General features: G+C 37.6%; 2 protein-coding genes across 4 annotated transcripts; one reads left to right on the top strand and one right to left on the bottom strand.

The window, feature by feature from the left end:
* The first annotated feature begins 357 nt into the window (after positions 1-357).
* On the top strand, positions 358-6,680 carry LOC141914520 (F-box/WD repeat-containing protein 5-like). 3 transcript variants are annotated; one of them, XM_074805743.1, is made up of 7 exons: positions 358-415; positions 1,154-1,587; positions 1,973-2,147; positions 2,266-2,405; positions 2,762-3,447; positions 3,888-4,100; positions 4,521-6,680. In XM_074805743.1, exons 2-7 carry the CDS (start codon positions 1,225-1,227, stop codon positions 4,753-4,755), a joined length of 1,812 nt encoding a protein of 603 aa, XP_074661844.1. In that variant the 5' UTR covers positions 358-415; positions 1,154-1,224; the 3' UTR covers positions 4,756-6,680. The 3 variants fall into 3 exon arrangements, with proteins under 3 accessions (XP_074661844.1, XP_074661845.1, XP_074661846.1); XM_074805744.1 differs by having other exon boundaries at positions 367-436; XM_074805745.1 differs by lacking the exon at positions 358-415 and having other exon boundaries at positions 1,017-1,587.
* Positions 6,681-7,102: 422 nt separating this feature from the next.
* LOC141914510 (AP-3 complex subunit mu-1-like) lies at positions 7,103-13,244 on the bottom strand. The gene is made up of 12 exons (XM_074805733.1): positions 13,091-13,244; positions 11,842-11,920; positions 11,105-11,210; positions 10,100-10,337; positions 9,335-9,494; positions 9,138-9,251; positions 8,948-9,021; positions 8,751-8,856; positions 8,255-8,413; positions 7,884-7,934; positions 7,723-7,791; positions 7,103-7,634 (listed from the first exon to the last, which is right to left on the bottom strand). Exons 1-12 carry the CDS (start codon positions 13,123-13,125, stop codon positions 7,569-7,571), a joined length of 1,257 nt encoding a protein of 418 aa, XP_074661834.1. The 5' UTR covers positions 13,126-13,244; the 3' UTR covers positions 7,103-7,568.
* Positions 13,245-13,300: the final 56 nt, after the last annotated feature.

Here is a 13,300-nt window from a genome sequence, read left to right on the forward strand (position 1 = left end):
ATGTGACAAGTCCATCAAAATTGGCCTCTGGGTCCACCTTAGTCAGTAACCTGTCTGTGGTTTAGTTTCACAATCGGATATTTTCACAAACCACAGTTGGTATAAGCCCATCCGATTATAAAAAGCTTACCACCAACGATTAGGTAACTAACTAGGTCCACCTCTGACTTTCTGGTTTAGAAATTGGCCATTAGAGATTAACTCCCAACGAAATTTATATAATTTGGTGTAAATAAGTCATTTGATTTCTCCAAAGCGGCGTAGTGTGAACATTTTTCTCGCCACAAGAATAATGATTCTGATGTTACCCGAACCGTCTTGTGTCACCATCTGTCGGATATCTCCTACACCACTGAACATAAACAAAATGGACTGGAATTGAGGATAAAAATCGTCATGTAAAATCACAAGCAACGTGAGATTCATTTCATCCCAGGTCATCTTTTCTATTCAGATGAATAACATATACGTAATCGCATCTTTTCGATAGGTTTTACATGTAGTTGCATTCTTAAAACGAATGTTAAATATACAGGTTAAAATGAAACCGGAACAGCTGATCTCAAGCACGGGCTCGTTACGATAGCTGGGGGTCCAAAATCAAAGATTTGACCCAGTATCCTAGGTACCACCTATAAAAAAAGAACCCCTGTGATCTCAAGGTGGACGATAGCATCATCACACCAGCAAGACGAAGCACATAGACTGATGGTACATCATACGAGGACCAACGTGAAGCTTCACTCCTTCTTCCCGTCATCTATCCGTCTATGGAATAGTGTACCAGAAGAGATATGTGCTGCGTCCTCAGCAGATGCATTCAAGGCTGCGCTCCTCCGGGAGTGGAGCTCCAAATAGATGTGACCTACTCAGCCAACATTGTTTTCTTTTTTTTAAACTGTACATATTTGAATTTTAACCGTAACTGATATCCAGTCCGAGCATCGCTGACAAACGCTGTGGGACAATGCCCAACTACAGGTCCTCCACATTACTCTAAAGAAGAAGAAGAAGATCTCAAATGAAAATGAATACTTTCACATTTCTGTACATTCTTTGCTGAAAAGTGTTTTCCATTGTAGTTTTATTTCCATGCCTATTGTATAACCATTTTGTTATGTCATGCAATATCATCCTCATCTTTTTATTCCAGACACTATCTATTCAGAAAATTAGTGGTACATTGATCTAGGCGTCTTTAATTCTGGTAGAGTGCGAATTATTATGGAGAGTCCCAACTTTCCAGCTCCATGGCAAAGGCTGCCCGACGTCATCCTGTTAAAGGTTTTTACATTCATGCCAATGGAAACACTGCTGAATGTGTCAGAAGTCTGCCGCTCTTGGTACCGAGTCGCCTACGACGAACTGCTGTGGAAAGACCTGTTTTACCGAACGTTCAAAATTAGTCGCAAAATACCGCGCAGTCCCGGTAAAACGTTGTGGCGTCACGAATATCGTAGGTTGCATTTTCATATTCCCAAAGTTGAAAGCGAAGTGTTGAGTAGTCATAAAGATCAAGTTCTGCACGTTAGTTTCTCGCATAACGGAGAAATGTTCGCTTCAAGCTCAAAAGATGGAAGCATCAAGGTAAGCAAAAGAGTAGAGCTGCCTCCCTTGGTTGTGGGGAACGTTATAAAATAAATTTCAATGTTGACAGGGTCCCTAGCTCCTTGTAGCTTGTATCTTGTACAAAAAGACAATTTACCACTTAATTACCATCTAATTACCGACATTTAATCGACCAAATAACCGCTCATTTACCGCAAGGGCCAATAGTGTGTATCTTCGGACAATAATGTCACGTGATGACTCGCTGGGTGCTGGCCATTACGTTGATATTCGCAGAAAATGTTTCGGAAGGTGCCCGAAACTCCTTATCCCAAAAACTCTGTCAATTTTGAGAAATAGACATCGTTTTTCTGTTGATTTTAACATCAATTGATATAAATGTTCAACCTTTTCCATCTCACAGGTTTGGGACGCTACTTTTCCAGCTAAATTGAAGTATAGCCATAACTTGAAAGAACTGACTTGGAAATATACTCAGTATTCACAGTTTAATAGTAGCGATACTTTATTACTTGTATCCGGGGTTCATTTTGGTTCGTACAGCACGTCTGGTGAAATAGCTGTCTTTAGTTTATTGGGTAAGTTTAAAATCAATATTCTTCTTACCGGGAACGCTACAAAACATTAAATACCAGTAATTTCGATCTCTTTAGACCAGATTAAAATCCAGTTTAAAGACATTTCTCTTACTTTCAGATAATTTTCAGTTGCAGTGCCGTGTTTTAAACAAACCATACGATATATTTGGTACATGGTACAATAACAGTTATTTGTTATCAGGAACTTTGTATTGGTTAGGTAATCTGTCGTCGTGTTCAGCTATCTGGCTCAATAAGGTAAATCAGATCCAATAGTTGGCGGGTCCGACCACCAACCTGGAAAACTTGGAGATGAGAAAACTCTTTGATAGATTTTACTGAAAACCTGAAAAAACTCTGAGAATTTGTAAATGCTATTGACCACATGTTTCTATATCAACATGTGATTCAATGAAAAACGAATTAGGCTAATTGTTTTACATTCTAAACCTAAAAATTTCTCTGATTCCCTCTGAAAAGTTTGTGTTATCACATGGAAAAATCAGGGGAAACTCAGGGGATTTGTAAATGGGCGGAAAGTGACTACCGTAGTTGGATCCCATTTCTTTCAGTCCAAGTGGATTTTTAGTGTCAACAACTTTCTGTAATTTTAGGCCGACCAAGCCCCGGAGTCAGAACACGAATCCGTTTATATGAGAATGTTCAAGTTTGAAAACGAGAACGGTAGTTCGATTCGAACTTTAATGGTGGCGAATTGTCTGACGCCGTCAACGTGCTCCCTCAGCGCGTCGTCGACGACTTCTAGTCAAAACACTCGTTCAGGACACAGTCAGTCAGAACCTTTACTCAGCAGCAGCGCAACACGGGGCACTACTTCCAAAATACACACGGTTCACAGCGAACCGCGCGCTTACAGATACCTGTGGGACGAACCCGAAAACGACGTCGATTTCGAAAGCGACGATAACGACGAAATGACCGTCAGCGATCAAGAGAACGATATCGAAATTTGCTCTAAACGTCCTCAATCGGACAACGACATGGACGTGTATTCGGAAACGAGTGAAACGGTCTCCACCGACACGACGGCGAGCGATCTAACCGATAAATACTTGATATTCACGACCGGTACGAAGACGTACACGCCGCACCTGGTCGGGATTAAACGGCTGTTCGCGTGCGACGCGCGACATAAGATTGAAACGACGACCGGTAGTACGATAGACGCTCGCGATAATGATAATATACAAGGCGTGAATAATGTGGATTACGACCGCGTCGATCACCTCATAGACTTACACGGTCATATAATCGGAATGTGTTTGAGTCCTTGTCATAGGTAAGTGCTATTTTATTGTAAAGTAAGAAAAAATAATTTTTTTTCAATCAGTAAATTCAAGGGGTCTACAGTAACTGGGATATGAAAGTGATGCAGACGCTTTCTCGAAATTGGAAAATTACTCTTTTAAAACTCCTTATATTCAGGAATGACTGATTTGTAGGGACCTTGGTGATAAGTGACAATCAAAAATGCATAATTACCGCAGTATTTATCTGATGTCTAACTGCACCACTAAGCAACCACCTCAGGTTATAGCATAGAACTCAATCAATTTATTTCTTTGAGTTCTATGGTTATAGGTACTATGGACAGGGATTGATAAAAAAAACCTACCATCACTGACAAATTCTGCGTTATTATTTATTACGTTGAAGTATTAGCCTTAGGTCGAATTATTTCAATATGATATGATAAAGAATGTGTTTTTATTTCCACAGATTCCTGTATGTAAACAGTCGACCGTGGCCGCGGGGTTATATTATAGTCGACCCCTACGATCCTCCTCCGATCGCGCAGGAAATCGACATACACGTCATCGATTTAACTACGATGAAAGAAGTCGACAAAATGCATCGCTCTCATAAAGCTTACACTCCTAATGATGAATGTTTCTTCATCTTTTTGGACGTCGGCAATGAATACGTCGCGAGGTATGTATCATAACACGTAAGCTGATCCTTAATGCCTTATGATAACAGGGTTCTGGCGACTCCTTCATTTCTTAAAAACTCAATTTTGAGAAATAGGCAATTAGATGCTCTATGAAATTGCTCGTTAGACTACACCTAAATCAGTTTTTGGAACCGGGATCTTGCCCAATTAGGCAGTTACTGAATAAGAAACCGCGTTTATTATTGTCAAGGATAAAGATTAGCTTATGAAGCCGAGATAAACAGAACCGATTTAGTAGATGTCAACTGTATTTGGGATATAAGAGTGTGATGCAGACACTTCCTTGAAATATGAAATTTTCTCCTCTAAAACTCTTAGAAAAACTCATTATATCCAGGAACGACTGATCTGTAGGGACATTGGTACCTTAATACAATCCTATTTAACGATCTTTTCAGCGGTGCCGAAGACAAACACGGCTATTTGTGGGATCGACATTACGGGGTACTTCTTCAGAAATACCCTCACGCCGACGTCGTCAATTCGGTGGCGTTTAATCCACGAGATCCGGAAATGATGATCACCGCCAGCGATGACAACACGATCAAAGTCTGGCGTTCGTTGAATCGAGAACAGGAAATAAAAGATAAGAAGTTGGGTTTGAAATGGAGGAATCTTGTCGACCGAGCTTAAATCCGCTATACTTAAATTGATTTTTCGACTTCCCTTTTGTATACGGAACTTTTTTCTGTAAATAACATTAATTCCATGTTTTGTTGCAATTGTTGGCATGAATATCAACGTAATGGCCAGCATTGATAAATTCTACCAGCTTTCTGTATTATATATGCATTCATATCCCCGTTTTGTTAATGTTCATCCTATTTGTGTAAAATTTTGTTTCCTTTAAACCTGGTTAACCCTTTAAGTGCTGACCAATTTATTTGTACAGGCACTGAAAGGGTTAATGAACAGCATTGAAATAAACCTGATCGGGGATAATTGCAGATTTTTTTCAAACTTTGATTAGTTTTAGACGGACATATAGTTATGTACAATATAATTGAGTATTTATGTTATTATACATTTTATGCAGCTGTTGATTGAGAAGTTGTTTTAGATGTTATAAAGAAGCATAACCAGAGTTAATAGATATGTATATGATGGACTCTGCGTGCTCAGATCAAATCTAATTTAAGCATTATCGGAAGAGTTGGTTGGGGACATGTATATACTAACCTGGTACTTTATTTCATATGTACGGGGTCAGAAAGATATTTTGATAAATTTTCTTCCAAGATGATATGGTATCGGAGTTGGTTTGATTTAATAACACAAGAAACTGCATATACACAGGTTAGAAAAGTATCAATGTAACGAAAATTCTCTATATACTACTTCACACACATGTGTAGGGTCGGAAAGATATTTTAACAGATTTTCTACCAGGTTGAATTGTATCAGAGTTCGTAGATTTGGTTAGTTGATTGCGGAGATTTGACGCGGAGATACATAGATAGCCTACTACTTTAAAGTTATCTATAAACAAACCACTGTTGATTGAAAGATGATAATGCATTCTACTAGTGGTTCGGTCGGTTATAGTTCAAATGTTTCTATTCACAGATAACTCTCAGGCTTATATAATGAAATGCACTTTTTCATATAGTTGAGGCTGTATAGTGAAGCTTGTCTGCTCTCACTTATTTATTCTAAGTACATGTTTTTTTCGACATTGTAAATGTAAAAGACGTTGTGATATAAACTACATGTATTTTATATGTTAGTTGTAAAAACTGTTTTTTCGTCTCAATGCGGTGACCAAACAACTGAGATTTTATTGAGCGATCAGATTCGTTTTTAGTTTTAATTTAGTTTTACTCTGTGTGCGTGGCAATGTGCTAATCTAAGCTAAGCATAGAATCTTGTATTATCTTTAAAGCCCATGGCAAGGATATGTTTTTCCTCGTGAAAAACGTTTTCAGTCTGTTTGTTATGTGGTGTGTGTTGAAGTCAAAACAGACAACAACGAACAGAAAAACGTTTTTCGAGAAAAAAGCGCCTGCCTTTTTTTCACCCCGAAAACATTTTTTGTCCTGCGTGCGTTGGATGTTGTGTTTTGCAAAACAACCACAACTGAAAAACAAATCGACGAGCACCGCTGCATCACATGACATGACACAAAAAATTGAATTGAATAACTTCAGTGTATTCTACCCTTTTCTATGTGTTTTTGTTATAAATGCCATGAACCTTTTACCATCTGCGGGTAAAACTGTACTCAAAACGTATTGTGAAGAATATGTTTTCTATTTTGATGAAACAAACATTTTGCCGTGTGGGCTTAACACAGTGAAAGCATCGAGACGACGTAGTTAACTGTTGCAAGCATTTCATAAGTCTTCAGATTTATAATAATGGTGCTGTTGTTTAATGTTAATATGTATATATGTCATACGTTAGCGCGAGTCTAAATATAAATTTATGCTTTGATGTATTTAGAAGAGAATGATTGTTTCTGATTATAAAGGACTCGAGAAGAATAAAAGTGACCGAGTTAGTGAAATATCTTTCATATTCATAGCAAGCAATTTATCTTGGCAGCATTAGCATATCTTTCGTGATGAAATAAAATCGCGTTGAATTCTAGAAACTGTAGTCATCATCTAAATTCTTTTGAAGGAATCCGAAATAAATACCGTATTCGATACCCCGTCAAGGCTGGTTTATTGTTACCGCAGGAGTCTTAGAAGGTAGCAGCATCATTGTAGGTCCATAGCCAGCCATATCTTTGGTCCTGGGAGAAGCTGTGCGGACAGTTTTGAAAATGAGATGCAAAGAGAAGTAATTTCACAACTCGCACATTTCAATGAGTGGGTTTTAACCCCTAAATACAGGCCTGCATTGCACTTTCACTGTCTGCAGGGAAGAAAATCAGTGTTTAATAAGGTGATTGCTCTCTTGTAGAGGGGCAAGTCCACAATTTTTTGCGAGATAACAAAAACATTTATGTCTAATTATTTATATTGAATTTATTTACATAATAATGATGAATACATACAATGTACACACACGCACGTCACACAATGTACAATAAAATATTTAACATTGTTCATTTTAATGTCGACGAATTCCACAAAATTGAAGGAATGGGATTTTCTTGACAACATCCGAAATATTGGACCATTTCCATATAATTTTCATGAAACTAACTTACAATAAATGTTTATAACCGGTACATATTGATATATTAATAGTCCACATCCTTTTGATTACAGGGCAACTTTAAACCGATACATATTTTATCTTCATTTAAAATGTCGAGTACGAATTTATGTCGAACTTTATTTTATCGCGCTACTACACGAAGATTGATTCAATTCATTCAACGCAAAAATGATGGACAGCAATGATGGAATTAGTTGAAGAGTTGTCCACACGACATCCCAGTTGACTAGCAGTTGTAAAGATAATGCTTCGCTATACAGTCAGTAGTACACGGAGTCTCACGTTCTTACTTGAAATTTCCCGGCTTTCGTTACGTATTTTACGCCCTTAAATGGTTTGTACTTCTGCAAGAAAAGCAAATTGAACTGAGAATTGAACTGGCTACTGAAATGTGGCCCAGAAAGACGAGTATAGCAGAATTTTAGAACTTACTTCTCCGTACATGTCTAATCTATTGACCTTGATTCCGGATACTGCTAACTGAGCTATCTGAAATCGCACCTGAAATTAAGGATAAAACATTTAAAAGACATCATTCAATTATCAGGAACCCATCAACAAGCAAGACTACGAAAAATAGAATTTTGTCCTACCGTTATTGCTGGATTTGATTCTGGCACTGGACATCCGCTTTGAAGACTTATCTATAACCAAAAGAATAAGTAATAATTTCAAACAAAATTCAACTATCAGGGTGGCTTCTCTATTTGACTCGCTTTACCCCCCGACTATTCCCTGACTTGTTTTTCCTGACTTGATCTGCCAACAATCCAATCAATTAACACAGGCAAACGTGTAAGACATAGACGGAAACTGTTTGATTTTACCTGCGATCTTACTATCTCGCTGAACTTTCCCTGATTTTTAGCTTTTCTGCAAAATTCCCTGATTTTCAGGTGAAGTAGCCACTCTGAATCATTGCATTCAATAACCATCATTCAGAGGCCTGTCTCAAAATACTTACACTTCCGCGAATACTCGGTAGTTTGGAGACTTCGATTTTGCCGACGTCCCACGTCATGATTTTTGAAACGGGATCGAATGAGTATTTTCCTTGCGTAGGCGTTAACGTGACGTTCAATACTGGTTTCGGAAATGGAATCTCTATTACAACTTTCTCAACCTGACGGAAAAAACCGAAAAGAATTTTACCGACCTACTATATACCATGCACAGTTCTTGTTTCTCATTTCTGGTGAGCTTAGAAGTTGACCTGGCCGGCCATCTATATATATATATATATATATATACCCTGTACACAACTTTTTTTAAATCATGATCAAGGTAACCATAACAGACCCGGTTGTTATATATAGAAATGAACTGATTACAAATTTCATCGCAGTTTACAAAATGACCCCACTGATTAGGAGAAACAAGATATCATTATTTTTAGTTCTTTTACATAAGTTTTTGCCTTTTTTCATTTTACCGCTCAACTGCCCCGACTTTCGACTCACCGTTTTTCCCATCGTTTGTTTTGGTCCGACAGTAATATCTAATCGGCCGCCGCTGCCTTCGCGGAACTGTATCGTATGACGTAAGTAAACAGGAATTGCCACTAAACTAAAATAGCAGAAGAACATCGAACGTCGCTTTTACAAAATGGATAAATATAAACCATCATCGATTGACTGGATCATATTTCGGCACTTACTTCTGCGCTCCTATATGATACGAGATCAGCCTGAAATTACCATCAGGAGGAACAAATGACAAAATCTTTTCATTCTGTAAAAATCGACAGAAATCAAAACATATTATAACTCAACAGATGCTCAAAAATGATTATTTACAAGTATACGCCAACAAAATCGTCCGAACTGTCAATCACGTTTTATTCGTACCTCCCATCTTTTGAATCGCACGCACGGATGAAAACTAACGTCGTCGAGAAGCCGCGGATTCATAAACGAAAGCGTCAAATCGGGCATTCCGGTCAATTTGATCAGACAATCAATCTACAAACATAGTAATGTAACGACAATATTCACTTCGAGTTACGGTTAATTTGGTTTGTGAAGTTCTCGGTTTCGATACTGACATAGCCTTGAATTTCGGCGCAAACGGTCGATCCCGATTTGTCGATGATGGCATCGATTTCTTCGATGACGTCGAAATACGCCTCGTTATTCGTATATTTGACTCCCGTTCGTCTCCACGGTACGTTAGACAATTGACCAGTGGGCAACGTAGCGCTGACGCTGAATCAGAGAAAATAGCATAAACACATCTACAAAACTGAAACTATCGACAAAGAAAATATCATGTCATTTCTGAAGTAAAACATCAGGTACATTTGCCAGAATAAACCGATTAGGTTTTGGTTTAGTTAGTTTAGAAGTTACTGAAACCTGTTTATGCATGGTAATAACATATGCAACGATTTTGATTTTTGGTTGAGATGGCAGATGTAATCTCTCTATGTTTGAACCTGTCGCTATCTTGAGTCAGTTCACCGGGTACTTCATTCGGGAAACCAATTTGCTCTGAACAAATGCACCTCTTGATACAATCAAACTTGGTTAAGTCATTAATATACCAAGAGATTAAAAAAATCCGCAGAGTTTCTGTCAAATTCACTTTTCAAGAGAAATTATTCTTTGATTTCACAAAATCATGCATGAAATTTGTCAAATTGATAGTTCACAAAAAAGCTATTATCCCCCTAATAAAATCACTTTTAAGCCATCTCTATTCTCTTCATACCAATTTTGTACATCAAGATCAATTCAATAAGTGTTAAATACAAGTCATAATGATGGTTGCAACGAGTTTGACTGAATAATATTTCTCTTTCTTCGCGTACTTATTTGATTTTCCAGTGACAGTGCTAGCGATTTGTCGCAGTAAATTCGGTGGTTTGATCAGTTCTTTGAGAATGTTCGATTCGGTCGCCAACGGGAAACCGTTGTCCAACATCTCGTCCAAGATTTCGTAGACGATGACGTAGTTTTCTTTGATCACCGATTCGGTCGCTTCTTCGAAATAGTCTTCCAAAATATCCATAACTCGATGTAGAAACTCGATGACGAACAACGGAGGAACTGAAAATTCATATAATAATATTGTATGTGTATGTTAGACATTGCATTACTTCTCTCTCTCTCCTTTTATAATTTTTCTTTTATTGCACATCTTTTTGTGTTTTGTCTGTTTGTTGTTATTGTTGTTTTCCTTCATTCACAATCTTATACTTTGGATTCATGCTGAATAAATTGAAATTGAAATTATAGAAGATCTACTCTGACAATTCTGCGAAAGATCAGAAATGTTCACAACGCAGCGAGTCCCTACAGATCAGTCATTCCTGGATATATGTGGAGTTTTCAAGGAGTTTTAAAGAAGTAAATTTCAAATTTTGAGGAAGTGTATGCATCACTTTTATATATCCCAATTACAGTACACTCCTCCTAAATCAGTACTGTTTATTTCGGTAAACTGTAAATTTGATGGTTTCGTAAGCAAACTTTACACTACTAAACTTTATTTCTAATTTGGTTACCATCTAATTAGGTGAAAAAAAAATCCTGGTCCAAACTGTAGTCTACTGTACAATTACAAACTAGACAAGAATTTCTAATTGCCTATTTCTAGAAATTGAGGAGTTTTTGGCATTTTTCTCAAATCAAAGGAGTTTCAAGAACCTTTGAAACCGTTTTCCATTTAGAAGGAGTTTTTAGGAATCAAGGAGTCGTAGGGACCCTGACATCGTAGCCTGACAGCTGAAAGCGATGCAGATTGCTCCAGTTGGATAGGCCTACAGTTCAGCATCAAGTTATCTATACTTGAACAGTGTTTTTACGTATTTTACCTTCTGTTGTGACGACGGCCACTACAAACATGTGGTTCCTGTGGATATTGATCAAATAATGATGTGGAGTAGCAATCACTGGTGGAACATCATCATTGCAAGCAGCCTATAATCAAAATATTTAACAGAAACTTTAAAACAACTACTGCGAACTCAGTTTCACAAATCAGAGTAAGATTAATCTCATTAAGACACAACAGGGGAACGAGGCCGGCTGCACCATCTAAAAACAGAACCATCACCAAACTAATAAAAAACAATACAACCCTTCAAAGATAGTAATAAATTGTTGCGTGGGAGTTTTAAGGGAGGTAGAAGTACTTTTGGTTACATGGATGAAGGAATAATGATTTTCAGATATTAAAAATGTCATGATAGGTCCATGTGGATTAATCATCAAAATGTTGTAAGCCAAAATATCGTAGTTCAAAAACAGCTGACAAAGTCGGGTCTGCCAATTGAAATAAAGATAATCCGGATGGTTGGGTTCACCAGAATCATAGAGCATTATAGAGCACAGTGGATCCAACCACTTCCAGGGTTGGGTGAATTAAGCCGAGCGTTCAAATTGTAACTACCTCGATTCCTCCCTTTTAAAATTGACCGGCATTAAACATAATACAGGAATTAGCTCAAAATTAAATCAAATACCGAAATAGTCTTTTATTTTTCATGTAGGCCTTCTTTTATTTCAGTCAGAGTAAGCTATGTTAATGTAAGCTATAGGCGCTATATACCTTATTCTGTGCCTCAAAAAAGTAATCACATATTGATCGATGTATGACACTCTTCCAATGCTTCTCAAGGAAAACATCCCTGAAAAAAACAGCACATTCTTTTTCATTATCGGCTTAAAATGAGGCAATAAGTTACGTCATCACTGCAGCGGTTTCAACATTTTCACAGACCACAGGGGCTTGTATTTGGTGAATTAACAGATTATTATTTATACATAAACCAAAAACTCCAATGCAAGATAACCAGGAAGAAAAATTCAAGTCCATCAACAAACTCCTGTGATTCACCAGGTCCAGGGTAGGGCTAGTTAGTTACCTAATCGTTGGTGGTAAGCTTTTTATAATCGGATGGGCTTATACCAACGTTAGGGATGACAAGGACCAAAACACGGTTGAAAAAAGTAACACTTCAAAAATATACTTTCTATCCACTTCAGTCCACAATAAATGGCTTAATTCACAAACTAACACAGGTACCTTTCGAAATAATCCAATTCTATGTATGTTTCGAGTGATTAATCAACATTATATTGAGAAATTAATTAATTTCCTTACAAATTTCGCCATTGGCCGCCATTTCTCTGTATTGCACATGTGGCATGATAAGACAAGGGGACCTACAAGGATTTAGATAAAACTTTCAAGACGAAACGACAATTTTTACTTTTGATGGTTTTCCAACCTATATTTCAAATCTTCGTGTTTTCCATTATAAATAATGAAATAATAAATTCTGGTAAAAGAAAAATGTGAATAAGTGTTGATTTCTTAATATTTTTCAATTTCGTCGTTTCGCTTCGTTAGTTTGTGCTGTAGTCCTGGCCTCAGTCCACAGGTGCCAGCACCTCCAGTAATTTTCAAAATGGCAGCTGTTGACTCTACGGAAATTTACTCTCACTTTACGGCCGATTTGCACATGGATTAAGATCGTCAGGTGAGGTGTTATAGGTATCAGACAAACTACGAATCTGTTGTGTGTCGATTATAACAAAAATTTGACGGATATCTTAAGAGACAATGAAATGCCAGGCAAATTACTCGTCAGTCAAATTGGCTGACGAAGATTTCATACAAAAATGACCTTCCCATTCCTGACTGTGGTTTGTGAAAATATCCGATCGTGAAACTAAACCACAGACAGGTTACTGACTAGGGTAGGGCCAGGGGCCCAAACTTCAAAAATAGGCCGAGCTCCTCCGACCGAATTTCATTAAATTAGTACCAATAATCTAATGATTCGGTTACTTACCCAGAATTATTGATAAGAAATAAACTGTGAATCATTTTCTAAATTCAATATTTAACCTGGGTGGGCGTTTGATACAGGAATCTCAGCAAAACAGGCATCAAAATTTCATGAAAATAAATTTTTGACAACCCGGAAATCGTTGTCTTGTCATCGGAACACGGCACGGACGGACACCCGGAACCGGGCACACGGATGCGGAATACGAATCGT

Source organism: Tubulanus polymorphus, unplaced genomic scaffold (genome assembly GCF_964204645.1).
Source record: "Tubulanus polymorphus unplaced genomic scaffold, tnTubPoly1.2 scaffold_37, whole genome shotgun sequence".
NCBI lineage: Eukaryota > Metazoa > Nemertea > Palaeonemertea > Tubulaniformes > Tubulanidae > Tubulanus > Tubulanus polymorphus.